Source organism: Phaethon lepturus, unplaced genomic scaffold (genome assembly GCF_000687285.1).
Source record: "Phaethon lepturus isolate BGI_N335 unplaced genomic scaffold, ASM68728v1 scaffold54704, whole genome shotgun sequence".
Classification (NCBI taxonomy): domain Eukaryota; kingdom Metazoa; phylum Chordata; class Aves; order Phaethontiformes; family Phaethontidae; genus Phaethon; species Phaethon lepturus.
Genome location: NW_010535123.1, coordinates 8,208 through 26,414, shown reverse-complemented (window position 1 = coordinate 26,414; position 18,207 = coordinate 8,208). Strand labels below are relative to the sequence as shown.

The 18,207-nt window shown below is 45.9% G+C and overlaps 1 protein-coding gene across 1 annotated transcript; it reads left to right on the top strand.

Moving 5' to 3' along the window:
- Nucleotides 1-1,295: 1,295 nt before the first annotated feature.
- On the top strand, nucleotides 1,296-16,615 carry MRPL21 (mitochondrial ribosomal protein L21). Its single transcript, XM_010285697.1, has 7 exons — nucleotides 1,296-1,314; nucleotides 1,653-1,713; nucleotides 5,651-5,736; nucleotides 8,836-8,999; nucleotides 10,552-10,604; nucleotides 15,570-15,673; nucleotides 16,362-16,615. The coding sequence occupies exons 1-7, from the start codon at nucleotides 1,296-1,298 to the stop codon at nucleotides 16,424-16,426; spliced, it is 552 nt and encodes a 183-aa protein (XP_010283999.1). The 3' UTR covers nucleotides 16,427-16,615.
- Nucleotides 16,616-18,207: the final 1,592 nt, after the last annotated feature.

Below are 18,207 nucleotides of genomic sequence, written 5' to 3'. Positions count from 1 at the left end.
GGGCCCAGCGAGCCCCCGCCGCCTCCCCACCCAGGGCAGGTGCCCCAGCCCCGGTCGGTTCGTGGCCCTGGTTTATCCATGCCACGTGCCTGGTGGGTGAGCCCCGGAGCCCTCCCCGCGGGGGAAACCGCAAAGGTGAGAGGGACACGAGAGGAGCGACTCGGGTCTTTGCCAGCATCAGCCCTGGAGCAGGCAGAAAGCTTGGGGGCAGGGCGGAGAAAACGTTTACAAAAAGGAGAATCAACTTTACACGGTTTTTCTAGCTTGGTGTGAACCTTTTGGCAAAATCCAGGGAATGGGGGGTGTGCAGAGACTCATCAGCCTCCTCCTTCCTTGCTGGGCTTGGAAGCTGGCCAGGTGTTTGTCGTGGGAGCAGAGGAGGGGTCTCGGGGACCCTGGCTTCACTTCTGGGTTTGGTTTCTGTGTCGGGTGAGTGTGACCTTGGTGAGCTGCAGCTTCAGCAAGTGAGGTGGTTAAGTATGTTTGGTTTTAAGAGGTCTTTCCAGTCCCTTGTATTGATCGTGCTTTGGCTGGTGGGTGAAAAAGATAGCGTTCCTGCAAAGAAGCTGTGCATACTTTGTCTTTTAATCACACAAATTGTTCCAGAAAGAATATTGTTATCCCTGAAATAACATGGGGATAATTCCCTGAGCATGCTTTTTTAGGCCTTCATCTCTTTCTGCGAATTAACAGTGTGTGGTGGCCCAGCTCCTTTCCAAAAAGGCTACATTCAAAGTGTAATTTAAGTTGTAGTAAACCACTCATTTTTTGAATAGTTGTGTATTGCAACGGTAACAGGGCTTCACTCTTTCAGTGAACATTAGCTGTGAAAAGCATAAATAAATTTTTCTCATTACCATGTTCTGTTGTTGTTACTTGTTTAGCTATGTAGCTTCTGCATTCCTCGTGTCTAGAAGGAAAACGCATGTTTGGGATGATGAAAACCCAGACACAGGCATGTTAAAACCAAGTCTGCTGAACCTGCACAGCTCTTCCAGTTCACTGTGTTTCACTTGGCATTGTGGTGTCTGCTTGGGAGCTACAGGGCCAGTGCGTTACTGGAAATATGCAGTAGTATTACTTCCTTCTCTCTTTTTGGAGTGGAAACTTTGTAAGATTTAGTAGAAGCTGCTGAGAGTCACCTGGTAAATGCCATGTAATAGCTCCCCTCCCCTTTTCGGAGGGCCCAGAGGGCTGGAAAGGATCCTTCTAGCAGCATCAGTTAGTGCTCAGAATTAAGAGAGTGCACCACAGTGTTCTTCAGACCACCTGTTCCTCCCCTCTGCCCTTCGGTCATGGTGTTCTCCAAAAGAGGTGGGATGCTCCGAGTGTAGCCACATTGAATTGCTCCATCTAGCTGGAAGTGTCACTTGAAATAAGTGTGTTTGCAGCGAGGGACATTTCTCATGCTCTCTTGCAATGCTGCACACAACTGATGGGTCATTTCTCATACCATGTATCTTGTTTTGCTTCCCCCTCTATCTTTGCCTGTCATGATAAAACGGAACAAAACTTTTACAGGCAGAAAAGTGGTACACAAAGCTGACCAGCGCTGTGACACTTCAGCATTGCAGTAACACTGCCTCGCCAGGGACTAAAAGCCCAGCAGCTGCTGCTTGTTTTTAATTCTTTTCCCTTTCTCTCCCTTTCAGCCTTCTTGCTTTCACCTGCGGTTCGACACCAGAGTACCCAGAGCACGTCACTGCAGCAAGGGTAATGTCAAGTGACTTTCTGCTTTGCTTTTTGCCCCTTGAAATGTTGACCTTCCTTGGTGGGGGTGGGGAGGGCAGCTTGTTTTTCCTTTGGAAAGGAGACTTGTCTGACCTCTTTGTCCGTTGCTTCCCAGTAAGTTTTGGACTCTCTCTGCCTTCAGTCACCTTTGGCAGAAAGATGCTTCCGTTGATTTGTGAAATTAAGCAGTGGAGCCTAGAGACAGATAATTAGATCCTCCACTGAGAAAAGGGACACAGTGTGCGCTCAGCCCATAGTAGACAGCAGAGAAGCCACACAAGTCAGGACATTGAAACGCCTCAACGGCAGAAGGGGCTTCAGGTGCCACTCATCTTTTTAGGTACAGGTAGGGTGCTCCTCAGGCAAGGTTCATCTCCTGCCTGGAGTCTCCAATATCTGATAAATACTGAACTTGCACCGCAGTCTTCACGAAGTGCGGTTAACAGCCCAAGCGCTACAGGACACCAAGCCAGGAAACCTCAGGCTTTATTTGTCTCAACACTTTGAGAGCTGCTTGTTTGTGTCTTTATTTTGTTTCCTCTGCTGGGATCTCACACAGAGGTACCCGGACAGAGCTGCAGGCTGTGCTGCTGCTTGCTTTAACCAGGAGGGGACACTGCAGAAATAGGGAACTGTGAGCAGCATCAGGGAAAAATGGCAAGATGTGCTCATTCCCGCAGCGCTGCTGAAGGGTGCAGGGAGGTGGCCTCTTCCTGCTGGCCCACAAGCATGTGGGAACACAGTTTGGATCTCTGCCTCTGTGACACAGCGCCCGACTATTACTAAACCCCGCAGCAGACCCATGAAGCCTTGGTGCTTGTCGTTATATACTTGCTCACCAGTGCTTTGAGCTTCTGTTAAATTAAAGCCCTTTCAGAGGCATTGCTGGGCATTACAAAGTCAAACGCAACTGCTGTTGGTGTTCATTTTGCCTTCTTTCACTAGCATCTAATGTTTTTTCCTGAATATTTTATTGCAGTTTGTGCATCCTGTGTTATTTATAGAAAGTATGAATCTCAGCACAGGAGATTCTGAACTTCCCATTTGTGATGGAGACAGTATTTTCTGAGCAGCACCTTTCTCTTCAAATTTCAGAAACCGATACCTTTCTGGTCATCTTACTGAGATGCAGAGTGAATTTCCCTCCTCTTTAAATCTTAGACTGTCTTCGTGGTATCATAGATTCCCACTTAACAAGGAGCTATAATCTGACACCTTTTGGTCATGTGTCTCTGAGGAAAGGCATTTGGCACCTCTCAGGATAATCTCTGAATGCTGCAGGATGGACTTGTGCCTCCTTTCCCTGCCCCCTGAAGCGTGTACCACAGTTCTGATGAAAGCACGGCATGTGCAAGGTACTGTCCCTGGTTAGAGTGGCGCTTCTTTCTCCAGTTTTTTGGGAACAAATCAATAGTTTTTGTAGCTGGCTTTTAATGCAGTGATGTAGACAGCTGCCTCTGGTCCTCCTTGTTGTTGCTCCTTGTCCTAGAGATCTTGAAAAACAGCTAATTATAAGCAAATGGCATTTGCATTTTTTCCGCTCAAACTCACACTTGTGAGTTTCGCGTAGTTTCATTTTTGAATTAACACCCTGTGGCACATTTGAGCAGCGTTAATTGTTGTTCAGCTCTGATGTTTTAAATGGGGTTCTCGTGATTTAGTGCTGTCTGCGCCGCTGTCAAGAAAAGCAGTGTGGGATGTGCAAATACCTGCGCTACTGACTGTACAGGGCTTGAGGCATCAGGAATTAGTTCAGTTTTGAGGCAAAGGATCCCTCCCAGTGATAATCTTGAGAAAAGCAGGAAGAGTCCACCACGACAGCTAATGAGAACATGTTTCAAGCTGAAGTGCCCCTGGCAGTTTTCAGTCTTTCGTTCTGTATCCATACTGTTGCCTTCAGGCCCCCAGTTTATTCACTAAATGGAAGGTGTTCCCTGTTGTGACAGCCTTATACCATTTTCAGTAAGTAAGAGAGCAATATCTAAGTAGAGAAAGTAGAGCAGGCTTCAGGTAAGATGTCTTCTGCACAGAATTTGTCATTCAGGTGTTGGTACAGTTTGAGCTGTCATTGCTCCCATGATTGTGTCGGTGCTGAATGATCCTAAAGGGACGCGTCTGTCGTGCTCAGGAGTCCCCCGGGCTGGTCACCAGGAAGGTCTGCAGGGACTGATGCAACGTCTTGAAATGGAGAGACTCTTGTCTCAGCAGCACAGTTGCAGAGTGTTTGAAAAGAGATGTTATTAAAGCGATTCTCTATCACAACAGTGGAAGCTACCCTTTCAAGAAGAATAAGGATTTAATTTGCACCTTTCAGCAAAATATCTTGGTATTCAAAATCATCATGAGGAATGATGCTTGTGCTTGGCTGGATGGATGTGGGACGGTGCATGCTCCCACTTCTTCTGTGGTTAACCCGCACCAAGACAGGCATGGTTCTGAGAAGTCTTGTTAGATGCCTCTGCTAGTCCCTCCCCAGTGTGGTACTGTTGATCGTAGACAGACACGGTAACGGCACAGAAGAGGCTTTTGGGCTAAATGTTTGTTGTATTAAATGCTGAATCGCAGTGGGGGTGGGAGAAGCCGTTGTTATTGCCATTCAGGGAATGCAACTGTAAGTGACAAAAGAAGAGCAGCCTCATAACTCTCCTGTAAAGAACCCAGCTGTGGTCTTAAGGCCCTCTCTAAATTATCTATTTAACAGAGAAGAGCTTCAAAAAAATGGAGGGGAAAAAAGATGCGTGTGAGTCATTCATGCGCACTGCTCAAGGCTGCTTTAAGAACGCTCATTAGCCCTTCTTCCCCATCAAAGGCACATGGCCTCCTCCCAGATGCTCCCCGCTATCAGATAACTTCAGAGCTTTCTACTTGGGACTGAAGTGGGTTGAGGAGCATTGTGTTCAGCATCCTAGCTGTGGTGGAGGTAACTTGTATCTATACCTGGAAAAGCTCAGCAAGAGCCTTTTATCTAAAACTCGGGTGTAAGCAAGGCTTAAGGCAGGTCTGTTTCCGCTGGAGTTGGTGACAAAAATGCAGTCTGTAAGAACAAGGTGGTGGAAAGTCACTGGTGGTCACTGAGCTTGATCACCACTAGCACATCTAGCTGCAGATCTCGACATCAGCAACAAGTGATGACCTAGCCTGGGTGAATTTTCAGTTAATTTTCAGTTTGTTTCTCTCTGCACTCTTCCCTTTTTTTCCAACTATTTCAAATAACATGCTGAAGTGGGAAGTAAAAGGAAGAAAAAAAAAAAAAAAAGGAAAAAAAAAAATTCCCCATACTGAATTGTATGATAGGGTGGGAATAAAGCAAGCCAACCACTGAGGCACTTAGCCCTTTTTCTTAAAGCTTGCTGCAATTTATGGTGGACCTAAATGACATTAAGCCCTGGGAGCAGCAGCTATGTTTGGTGGAGTGTTTGTGGGTTGAACTCAGAAATGAGACCAAGTGTTTTCTGCATGTTTTTGAACAGCTTTCTGATATGGGCTGCAGCTTCAGCACTTCTGCAGCATTTCTTGTCCTACTCAAGTGCTTTTGCCAGGTGCTGGGAGGAAGGTCTGGGGACTTTGCCATATCCAGTGTCCTCTATTGGATTAAGTCGTAGGGAGGTAACAGGCCTTTGCCTTGCCTACCACTCTCTGTCCGTAACACTTAAGACCAGAATAGAAAACCTCACCTTACTCATGAGCTGCTACAAAATGAAACCTGATCTGTGGGAAATTGCCTTCTTGCCCAAATGGGCTTTGGATCGAGTCTTTCATACTGACAGATCATTAAGTCTCCTGTACAACTGCTCGTCCCCAGTGGAAAACCACTTTCTGCTCCATCTCCAGCTTGTTTTACCTTTTTTCCTCTCTTCATGTTTTACATGTCTTGACAATGTCTGTCTGTTACAAGCGAATCTTACCTTATCATTCACAGACTTGTTGCCAAAACATCTCTGACTTCACCCCCGTGGCCTGAAGTGAAACTTCCAGATCCAATAGAAGAAGCGAAGTATCATGCAGGTAAAGGTTTCAAGTCTCCAAGCGAAGACTTGCGGTCCAGTATTGCCAGTGGTGGCCTGATGGAGCATAAATAAATGTCTTCAATGACTGGAGCTTGTTTTTGTTCTTCACGTTTTTGTTCTTCACATTTTTTGTCTCATTTCTGGAATGTGTTAGTGTCACTGAACTTGTGCTCCAGTTGCTGGTATTGGAGATTTGGGTAGAATATGAGATCCCCTTAGTTTATGACAGCTTGTAACACCCCCAGAGTAATCTTACCTGGTGTGATGTGTTGCTTTCTAAAGCGTGAAACAAGCCTTTTGGACAGGAGAAAACAATTATTTTTCTTTTAATGGATAAATCAAAAAGCTGAAGCCAGCATAAGCAGTTGGATGGTGGGCACACCAGAGAGCTGGTGTATTTAGTGCATAAACCAGAACACTAGAGCCAGCATAAGCAGTTGGATGGTGGGCACATGACAGAGCTGCAGAGGTGTGCCATAAGGCAGTGAGCAGGTGGGAAGCGACATAATGTTGGTGAGCCCATTCTTGTCCCCACATCTAGTCAAGACTGTTGGACGCAGCCGGTGGTCCTTCTGAAAGGAGCACATGGACCATGCAGCAGTCAGCCTCACAAGTCAGCAAGTCAGGTGCCCATAGCTGTTTAGCAACCATCCTCATTGCTTAGCCTTACTAGAAAATGTCAGTCTTCCGTTTGTAACCAGACACAGGTTCTCCTGGCAGGTGGGGATGTAAAGATCAAATATGGAGAAGGCATATGTGTCTAGGCTCATATTGCCCAGGTGGGGCTGTTGTCATCCAGACCATGCTAGGGATGGTAGTGGGGAAGACAACACATGTACAGAATGTTTCTCAGAACTAGGCAGTATAATGAGCCCCAGTGGGTGCATTTCTTTTACAGTTGCTGTGGTGGTGGCAATTAACAGTTGTGTGCTTCATGCAGGCAACAGACTCCTGTGTTTATTAACAGGCAGTCTTACTGTCTCGTTGCGTTAGCCTCCGCGACATCTATGAAAGGCACCTGACTTCTCTGCTTTAGATGGGAGAGATCTGAGAAGTGAAGGAGAGGAGTTCTTTCACAAGGAGAGAGTGAGAGGAGAAAAGCTGAGCTGTGTCCACCTTTTTGCAGATAGTCTCCTATCATCTGGCTGAAGTGTGTTAATAACTGTGTGAGTGATGTGCTTTGGAGAGAGCCTCCTGCTCCAGGTCTACTCTCTGGCTGTTTTTCATCCTGCTTTTTATCTCCTTTGTGCTCCTGGGTTTGCTGAAGTGACAGATGAGTGTTCAGTCCCTGAGCGTGATTTGACCTAGTAGTGAACCATAAACTCTCCGTTCAATTTGCTGAAGCCCTGTGGTGAGCAGGGTCCCATGTTCCCCTGACTGATTCGCATGGGATCCTCGGGGCTGCTGTGATTTCTGTGCCTTGTAACCTCCTACTGTTTATGAGCTTGCATCATTATCTCCTGGCTGTGCTTATCCAAAGCAAACAACAGTGAGAGCGTTTGAATTCTGCCTTCTGTTTTCCTGCTGGCTGTGGAAACAGCCATGGATATTTTAAGAAGGCCCACTCCACATGGTGCTGAGATATGAACCATACTAGCAATCAAATGGTAACATCACTTGATGTTTCCTGTCACTAGAGGTTTTTGGAAGAGTTATCAACAACTTCAGAGCCCAAGTACAGTGAAGAAAATGTACCTTTTTTGGTTACAGAAACATGAGAAAGCCCTGTGGGTAGAAAGTTGAAATTTGACAAGGCAGTAACCCTCTTTAGGTCATGACTCTACCTGTTTTTTTGCCAAGAGGAAATTGTAGGCCAGCATTTTGAAATTTTGGTTTTGAAATATTGACCATGGGACTACCGATATACCTAGATTAGCAGTTGCAAGCTGGAAGACATTTATTGCACCCATTGTGCAGTTGAGGGCGTAACAAAGAGAGGGGCGTTGTATTTTTTCTCTGGACTTTTTGTAGTGGACCGCTGTGAATCAGAGAAAAGAGCACACTGGATTTTTTCTTCTGGGACAGCAACTCCAGCAACACAGAAGCTAAACTCTTCATTGTAGTGGGAACTGCAGCAACTACTGCCTTGCCAATAATTTCTGTTCTTACCTCTACCTTTAATAGTTTGCATCTGCTGGGTTGAAACTTGGACACTTTCAGAGTGTTTCTGTAACAGCTGGATTTGGATTGACTGTCTGCTAAATTCATGTCTGTCCCAAATGGATGTTGTTTTGTTTACATTCCAAGAAAAAATGATTCAGCCACTTTTGAGGACAATGAAGAAAATCTGTTTTTCCAGTTATAGGAAAGTTGCTCTTTTTCTGAGCAGCTCAAGAGGGTGGAAAGCTACTATTTGGCAGTGGAATGGCACTTGTTAAGCAATACCTTTTGATGTTCCCATAAAAATTGCTTTTGGCTTCACTGCAGAGGAAGCTGATCACAGAAAATGTAGTTTGTTCATGTGCAGGACCTCATCCCTGGGATTTGTACTGCTCCTGGCACCTGCTGTGCATGCATGTGCATACGGGAAGAGATTTTCTGGAAGAGAGTGAGCAAAAGGTCTCTCTCGCCTTTGCTGCCGGTACAAGTCTTCAGGCCAGGGTTTGTTAGTATGCTGGAGCCCTGTTTCCTGTGTACTTTGCCAAACTCTTTCTGACATTCCTGTGCGCCTTACACAGTATTCAGAGTCCTCGGGCTTCTGCAGATGACTTGGAAATTGAGAGGAGCTCACCTCCAAACGTAGGACGTGTGGACAAGCGCTCTTGTCTGGAATGCTTTAGGTCTGAATACAGTGCAGGTTAGGATGCCTAAGAAATAGGCTGAGAAGTCACCAGTCTTAGATTAGCTGCACAGTATATACACTAAGTGTTTACTTATGCATGGGTTTGCCACCAACTAAAATACAAATAGGTCATTAAGTTTATGAAAAGGAGGCTTACACATTGTAGGAAACAACATTGCTGTTGATCCTTGTTTAAAGATTCCCAGGAGATACGGGTTCCGCTGGGAGAGCAGTGTGACTGAATTAGTTTTGAACAGCTCTTCACACCTTGCTGGGTTTTTTTACACTGATTCCTTCCCTGCTGTTTGCCAACAGAAGTGGTACAAAAGGTGAACGAGATGATCGCAGCGGGGCAGTACGGAAGGCTCTTTGCTGTCGTCCACTTTGCCAGCAAGCAGTGGAAAATAACCAGCGAAGACTTGATTATGATGGACAATGTACTAGAGGCTGAATGTGGAGACCGAATCCGGATGGAAAAGGTGATGTGCCATGCTTCCACAGTGCCTGTCATGCCATGCTGTGTATGGGGCCAGAGCCAATTGCCTGCGAACATTCCTTGAGGGAAAACCCATAAACAGTTGTTAAAAACAAGTCCTGAAGAGCTCCTGTTGGATCTCCCATTCTTACTCCAGCTATTTGCTTTGCCTTGGTCTTGTTCCAATTTCAGTTACTCTGTTGGTGATATTATTGGGATTTCTGTTGAACAGGGCTGGAATGAGTTGTGCCAGACTCTGTTAGGAGACAGATTTTTGTTGTACTAACTTCATCCAAAAAAAGAAAATTACAGTTGTTGTTTCTAGAGACGGCAGCTAAAGGCTGTGTTTACCTTGAGACTCCAACACCCAAAACACTTGCAGTACTCGCAGAGGGACTGTCACTGCTCAATGCTTTGCAAGATCCTTATCACGCCGAGTGTGTTGGGCGGAGGGGGAGGGATGGTGCATGAAGGGGAGAATTGCCGAGATGCAATTCAATATCTTTATCCTTAGCCTTGGTTAACTAGCAGAAACTTGTAGAGGTTCCTTAACCCAAATCTTAAATGAAAGGTTATGAAGTGGGATTCTGTTGGCTCAACGTTGATTGTTAGAGCCAAGCAAGTGGTTAAGGAGAGTCAGCCCGTTCTTCTACTCATCCATTGCTTCGAAGTCCAGTTTTGAGGCAGCTTTTTAGGCATGCCTGCAGCTGTGTCCTGCATCCTTATGAGATCCCCGCAGAGAGGGGAGCAATTTGCATGGAGTAGATAGCTAGGAGTGCAAAGGTCTACATAGGAGTGAAGAAGGTGAAAAACTTGCCTAACCACCATAACCCTTTTGGGATTTTACTGGAAAGTGTCTGTCTAAAATGAAAGTCAGAGCATCTCATGACCATTTATATGTTGCTTTTAACTGCTGCCGTACAATTAGTGTGGGGAAGGAGCCCATCTGTAAGAAATGCTGCCTCTTCTCACGATATCCTCTCTGTTACCCTGCCTGGCCCTTTAGATAGGTAAGTGGTTGAGATTGCCCTGAAACAAAGGGCTAGTCCCTGGGGTGGTGAATCCCCCCCAGATGTTCATTTCTTTATTGCCCATTTTGAGGCCTCATGGAGGAGAATGAGGAAAGTGTTTCTCTACTGGGATACGTAGCACTTGCTATAAAAATTCAGTGATTTTTAGGAGCTGCTATTCATTCAGATGCCACACAAGGCATGTTATTCTTCTTCCCTCTATTGCTTTTCATATCTTTTACAACTGTTGGTGAGCCAGAACAGAAGGGTTCAGTGCGTTCTGATCAACGTGAACGATACTTCTAGAGTATGTTTTAGTAGGATAAGCTCTCCTGGAAGACTGTCAGTTTAATGATTCTGTTTCTTGCCTGTTAGCTGCCTTTCCTCACCATCCCCCCTCTACTAACAGTGTCAGGTTCGAAATGTGTAAAGGCCTGTTTCTAAGCAGTTTGACTCCTTTATAGTGACTGTAGAATTTTGAAGATAGTGTTTGCATTTGTACTGGGACAATGAACCAGTGATATATGCCTGATTTATTTTCCATAGGTTTTGCTGGTTGGTGCTGACGACTTCACACTTATTGGAAGGCCGCTCCTGGGGTAAGATGTCTCATACAAGAATTATCATTAAGATAATTCTTGTACTTAATTATAGCTTCAGGGCTCCTACAGACTCTGAAACTGAAGAGAAACCTGGATTTATCAGCCCTAGCTTTTTTCTCAGCCCTGTGGCTTTTGAAAGAAGCACCAATAAAACAAGCTCATCACATAAGCCTCTGCTGACTCTAACCCTTGCCACAGTGCCAGCATAGATCAGCAGTACCCATTTCTAAGGTAACTGTAGTATATTCACCTCTCTTGGGTTGTATTTTTTTTCTCATGGTATAAGCCTTGCACAAAGTAGCAGTAAATCTTGCTCTTCAACATCTTTACTCCCTTACCCTAATTTCAGTGATAGTCATCTTGTAATAACCCAGAAATCGTTCCCCGTTCCTTAATCCCTTAATTTTACTTTTTTTTTTTTTTTAACCCGTTTCCTTTTGCCCTTGTCTTAACCCAGCAGGCTTTAATCTTAATTTTAGACTTCCTAATTTTCCCTTTCTCCTAGTCACATAGTCCAGCAATCACAGAACCTGGGAGAATGAGTTTACCCGCTTGGAACCACCTCCATCCCGGTGCTGTTGGACTTGGCTGTACAAACTGGCAGAACACCAGGTTCTTCAGCCTTTTCTTTACCAAAAGGAAGTGGTGTGTGGACCAGGTGTAATCGCTCAGCTCTTAGCCCTAGCCAGAAGCAAAGTCATGAACTGTTGTCTTCTTCAGGACAAGAGGTTTTAGTGGTAAAATGCAAGTCACGATAAGGTGGGTTGCAGGTGCTTAAAGTATCTGGAAGCCCTGGCTGTGGTCTGGTTGCAGGCTGAACTGCACATTTAGGTCTTAGTTTGAACTGCAGCAACTTTGGCAGAGGATGGTCAGGTAAGAAGGAACTTGTACATCTGAGAATTGTTTCTTGATGGCCTGTAGATTCAGGTTAGAAATACCACTCAGATTGGTTTCAATTCTGAGTGCTTTCTTCTGTAGCAGGGGGCTCTTTGGTATTTAAGAGCTACTTGCAACGTGTTTGTACAGTTGATAACATGACTTCAGTTGCACTGGTGGGAACTGCCTCACGTTCCTTTTAACAGTACTGCGAATTTGCGAATAGATCTGGAATAGCAGATCACCGTGATACTGCACTTGTGGAAGATTTTAGGAAGGGAAACCTCATTATTAGGACTAGAAATGTCATCTTGCAGAAATTCTAGAAATGTCGTCTTGCAGAAATTCAAGTAAGAGCCCAAGTTCTGCCGGGATATGCTATGTCAGGCAGTTTAGGAGCACTATCCTTCACTTGGCTCTTAACTAGTGGCCCTGGGGTGGTTCTTTGCAACTCTCAGCTTGTGTGCTGGACTTGGCACATGGCCCGAGACGCAGGAGCTCTGGGACAGGAAGAAAACCAGCTGTTTGGTTCCTGCAGGTGCTCTAAGTGTGTGGAAGGCATTGTCAGCTGCTTGAAGCAGACCAAACTGCATATCTGCCAGTGCTAGCTTGAACTCCAGGGACTTTGGCAGAGGAAGATCTGGAGGAGGAGGAGGCTGACCAGGCAGAATGAAAGGCTGTTCGGGAGGTGCCATCCTCCCTCCGAGCTGTAGGGAAACCTCCCGAATCCTCAGCTCTCTGGTACAGGCTGAGGAAAGGAAAGCAGAACCCAGCGTGTCATGAGCAGTGTGGACTGCAGTTCTTTCGCATAGTTCCCAGTCGTGCCTAAACCACAAACATTTTGGAGGGGAGATAAGAGGTTGGTTGTGAACAAAGGCAGTTTTGTTTTTCTGTTGTAAAAATAAACACATCAATGAATGTTTGCACCAGTGTCTGCATAAGACAGCTCATTACAGCTGCACTGCCTGTTCAAACTTGGAGGCGGGTAGGAACTTGTCCTGTTTTGGACAGATGGTCGTGTTTTAATTTACTGTAGCAGTCAGATACCTCCCAAGATGACACTCCTCTAAAGCCTTAAAAAACAACAGTGCAACAAAACATATCTGCGTGGCAGAGGCTATTCTGGGAACTTCTAGCTGGCTTCTGCTCTGGAATTTGTTGGCTTTTGTGTTTGTTCAAGTAACTTGCTGTCTAGTTGATTGGCACAAGGGTATCAAGCAGTATGCAGTTGTACTTTGTTTAGCTGTATAATGCAGAAATTGTGCACTTTTAAAGCTGTGATTAGAAGTGAGCCTAGCCTTGAGCAGGTTTGTATTTCAGGTCATCAGGTGAGTGCCCTCAGCTGTTTTAGACCTGAGTGAAATGAATGGTGCCTCTGTGAGAAAGTTTAGCTTTTTTCTAGACAAAGTAAAAGTGATGGGAATTCTTTCCTCTAGATGAGCCCTGCTCTTTCTCCTGCTACCTACCCATTTTTGCAGTGGCTTCAGTGGTAGTGACAAAGGACTATCATTTCCATTGGACCTGTTCTTTTCCCGGACAGCCAGGCTGGGATTCAGTTACCTTCTGCAGGGAGCAAGTGAGCTTGTCAGTTGAAATTATTACCTCTAAGAGTTATGATCCTTTGGGGTTGTGGGTTGCCTGGATCTTTTTCACTACTTAATGGCAATAGCTTTCAGCCCAACTTAGAGCTATGAGATTTCAGCGTGCATTTTTCCTGCTTCCTGCAAAAATGTGATAGATGTGCTTTGTCATGAAACATTTTGCTGCCGAAAGCAGCAGGCCTGACTGTCTATGTCAAGCTCTGGGAAATGTGTGACCCCCTTTTTATTTTTATGGACATTCCAGTCATACCTAAAACATTTGATAAAGATTTTTTTTTTTTTTCCTTGGGCTCTTGTTTTGCTGAGAACTTTCCTGTTCTATGCGCTTCACCAGCAAGTTGGTGTCTGCTGTGCTTCAGCCTCTCAACCAGCAGATCCTAGCGCTTTGTCCAACAGGCAGGGACTCACTGGGGCCCATTGACCTTGAACTTTGACTTGCAGAGTGAAGCCATGCTTGGATACTCAACTCTCTCAACAATACCCTTAAAGATTTGCTTGAAAGCCTGTCAACATCTATGAGCAGTGCGGGGGGACACTTATCTACAGATCTGTGTCAAGGTTTCTCCCTTTGGCTGGATACTACCCAAGGCGTCGGACAGCTAGTGCGGTCCAGTGGTGAGAGCTGTATCAGGGATAGCTTAGCTGTGCTACTGCAAACCCTGGTGCTCCTGAGAGCAGCACAGAGATTTCAGTGACCGGGTCACTTTATCTGGCCTGGCCACTTTCCAGTTTTCCCATGTGATCATCCTTAGTGAGTTTCTTACATGCCTTTACAGTCCAAGCCTGTGAGAAGTCAGGGGGAGTTTAGCTTTCCCTTTGCCTTCAGCGAGCAGGAATTAGACCCAGAAAGTATAGCTGCCTAATTATAGTGGTAAAACATGGCCAGCCCCTGGAGGGCAGTTTATTATTTTGGTTTCTTTCCTAGCGTTGCAAAGCTTGCTGTGTATTTCGGTAGTGCCGCTGGGTCCTAATCACTGGGCTGAATCTGGGTAACAGCCTTTAGCTGGGATATCAGGGTCACCCAGTTGTCTCTTAAAATCTAGATTATCTTATGTCTGTTTTCTTCTGGGCTAGTCACTAAATGCAGATATATCAGTTTTCTCTTCTGCCTGTCCTTCCCTCCTCCCTCAAGGATTCAATCTCTGATATATATTACACCCCAGAGGGTGAATGTGAAGAGACGTGGTAAATGTCTCAAAGGCTTTGGCCTCCTAGTGACCCTCCTGGAACAGTTAGGCTAGATGAGCTTCCCCCCTCTACCCCTCCTTAAGTGCAGACAGAGTCGTTTGTCAGGAAAATGTTCTTTAAACATCTTCCGGCAGCAAAGTGAACATCCTAATGAGTTTTTAATGGTATTCTGCAGTCTCTTCCTCCTCCATTGTGGTTGTTGATTAAAACTGAGCTTTCCAAAGCTTTAGTCTGGCTCTTGTCTGGAGACACTTCTCTTCCCAAAGAGGAGCTGTTGTACAGACAGGTAGCTGGTCCTCCAGCGCATGCTTCAGACCACCTTGTTTTCCAGCTCCGGCATTTTTCAGATAGCAGCTAGAAGTCCCAGCACTCTTTTTCTAACTTCAGTGGGACTACTTCTCTTGGAGCTCTGCAGAATCCCCGGGTGGGCAGGAGGTGTGTCTGTGTGTGTCAGTAAGGTAATGTGGAGCAACGAACTGCCCTCTGATTTTACCCACCTGTGAAAGAAGTATGGGCCATGTTCTTCTCTTCATCTCCATCCTTAAGGAGCGAAGATGTTTACTTGCTGAGAATTTTCATGGGTAGAAATGAGATCTAGTATGTGAAATCATCAGTGAGTCCCTGTCTTCTCTTCCAATTTGGGGTAAACAAGCAGGACAGACCAAGAGTGGGAGGCAGAAGAGAGGCATATGGGAGGATAAGTGACTCGCTCCAGCAGCCCATTAGCTGTGCTTCCTGCTAGAAACAGAGGGCCAAATCTCTTTTCACTGAGCCTTTGCCAGGAGTTATTCAGGTGAGTAAGGTGAGAAGACTTTCTTCCAGCTGTCATGCTTTATAGAAGGAGGAAGGACTTCTGTGTTGACCAGCATAGCACAGGGGCAGGGGCCACAGGTGGGTTTAACCTGTACCGTAAGCAAAGTAGGATACATAAGATCATGTGAATGTGCCAGGCGAATTATCTTACTGTAGTCCTACAAGTTCCTGCAGGTTTGTCTTACTACTGCCTCCATAGCTGTTTCTGATCTTATCCCTCACATGACAGAGAGGTACGGCCCTGCAAATTACCACATCATTTGGCTGATCCATGTACAGCACCTTGAGGCTTTTCTTTTTGTGCCGTGAAGCCAACAACCTGACAGATTTCCCTCTTTCCATGATGACTTTGTAGTTCCTGTGGATCTGGGCTCTGTAAGGCAGTATGTGTTATCTGTGCGTCGCTGTTCCCCAGAAACCTGCTCACTGACAGGAGGACAATGTAAATAATGAAAACGTGATACTTTTAAAATTTATTTTTAAGGAAAGATCTCGTCCGTGTGGAGGCTACTGTGATCGAAAAGACGGAGTCATGGCCAAAAATCAACATGCGCTTTTGGAAGAGGCACAACTATCAAAGGAAGAGAAGTAAGATGGAAAGAATACAGAGCTTCCTTCCCTGCTGTTTTGTCGCTGGATCTGGGAGGGGAAGGTATCGTGGTACAAGGGCTGTGCCTGGGGAAGGAGGCTCGTTCGCTGTATCCCCAGGACCCCTCATGGCACAGCACCTCTTTCCCAGCCCCAGGGCTGCCCCAGGTGTGCCCACTGTATTCAGAGCAGGGTGACTTAATATTCCTTTGGTCCAGCACCCTTTGCTAGGTAGCCTTGCAAAAGACCTTGCTGAAAAAAAAATTCCTGCGCGGAAAAGCAATCTTGTTCTCTTTCCAAAGCCTTAAATATTGGATATCTAATCACAGGTATTAGCAAGTCTTAACAGTATCCTGTAGCAGGCTTTTTGATTACCAAATGACTGCCCCTTCTCAGATATAACTGAGAGGGAAAAATTATGACCATTTTTTTATGGAACGGATGCTAAAACCTTGACCAGCCTGACACAGTCCCACGGGAGCTCTGCCTAGACCTCCTGTTCATGCCATCCCAGTGGTATGCAGCTGTCTTGCCAACGTGGCAGCATCTGCCAGCACACCCCCTCCTAGAAACCGTCACGTCTTGGCATGCCTTCGACTAACATAGCTAAGCCAGCAGGAGCCTTCTGAAAGGTACGCCTCAGTTTTGTGCTGTCATCTCATCTTTTTCTCTTTTCATTCTTTTTCAGTCATCGTGAACCCACAGACTGTCCTTCGGATAAACACCATAGAAATTTTCCCCTGTTTGTTGTGATTAATTGATCGGGTGTTGTGTGGCTTAGGTTTATTATTGCTTTAGCCAATTACGGAAATAAAACTGCCTTGTCATTGGAAAATTCTGGACTTCTTGCTATTGTTGGAAATGGAAATCTATATGTACTTTCTTTTTTAAAAAAAAAAAAACAAAACCAAAATGAAATTTTTTTTAAACTATTCTTTCAGCCTTGATGGTGTTTATTTGTCAGGAGTTTTAAACAACCCAGGATCCATTGCGAGCTGTCAAGCTGTTTCATGCCAACTGGGTCCACCTTTGCCTGCACACCCCTCTCTACTGTAGGAATTCAGGCTCTCAGCTGTGTCTTAAAAATACCTTGGGCCTCACTTCTTGTGGAAGAAAAGGGCCATCTGCCTCCCCAGTCCCAGAGGTGAGGCTCGGAGCCTGGAAGGCAGAGTCTACGTGTATAAGTCAATTTAAAGAGCCTGTTGCTGTGCTTGGTTACTCGTGTCCTTACAAGTTCCCTACCCTGGGACTGTGAGTGCACTTAAGGCTAGCAGAGACGCAGGCGTGTTTGGGTGGGCTGATTTGCCTTCTGGAAGCACTCGTTGCTCTCCGGAGACTGCAGTAACGTCACTGTAAATAGGTGAGGTGTTTTATTTAAGAGTGCTAAGTGTCGTTTTGTTCCCCACCCCTTTTCCTCTCCTGACAAAAGGCCCGCTGCTCTGGTCATATAATTCCTGGCATTGTATGGCTTCAGGGAATATCCTGGGGTACGTACGGTGTGGCCCACAGCATGCATGGGACTGAAGAGAGCGGTGAAAGATGACTGCAGGATCCCAAATCTACTCCCAGATCATGTGAAGTGGTGAAAATCCTCCTTAAAGATTAGCAATGGCTGGGAAATTTCCCTCTTAAAGGTGAGCCAGAGAGTCTATTGCATAGCAATAAGAATTGTCTGTGTGTATAATACCATCAAAATAACAGATACCAGTGGCTCAGGAGTGGTTTCATGCCTATTTCACAGACTTGGTGCTTGACCTACTGAGTGTATTTTCATGTCTAGCTGTCAGTATTTTCTCTCCACTTTGTCTGCAAGTTTGAGCACCATCTCTGAGCAAGATGGAAGGCCAGATTCAGCAGGCTTGTTCACCCAAGGTCTGTATGTGTTTCTGGACTGTAATAACAACAGGAAGTTTCCTAGAGCTTTTTTTGCAGCAGGCTCTCGGGGTAGCTATCAGATTCCCTACAGCCACCATGAGAAGTGAGAGGTGGGCCCTGCTCGCCTTCTCGCTTCTCCAGGGGATACCTCACTTCAAACGGGCCAGGAGGAGAGGCTGCATATGGCTGTCCTTATGCACCCCCACCGTGACCCCAGGGTTGCCCACACCCCTGTACTGAAGGAAATGCTAGTTCTGGACATAACCATATCTGGATCTTGCCCAGTCTTTCAAAGCTCACAAGTCCGCATAAACCCTTGGGAGATCACTTTACGTGCCACAAACGGCAAGCGTGGTGCCTCAGGCTGTGTTTCATCTTGCCTGGCTTCAGCCAGAGAAAGATCCAGGCGTGCTTGGGTTAAGCTAGTTCTCTAGTCTCTGGAGAGAGACGGTCATCTGCAGAGGCTGACTCATCTCTTCCCCTTGACGATCATCTGGCACCAGCAGCCCTTGGGAGACGCTGTTCCTTCTCTGCTGACTGTACAGGGAGGTTGGACACCTAGATTTTAAGCAGCTAATGGTAATATGAAGGCAGGGACCTTTCCACGACCGTTGCATCCTTGTTTCCAAGCTCTTACACATGGAAGGCAGTGGGGGGGA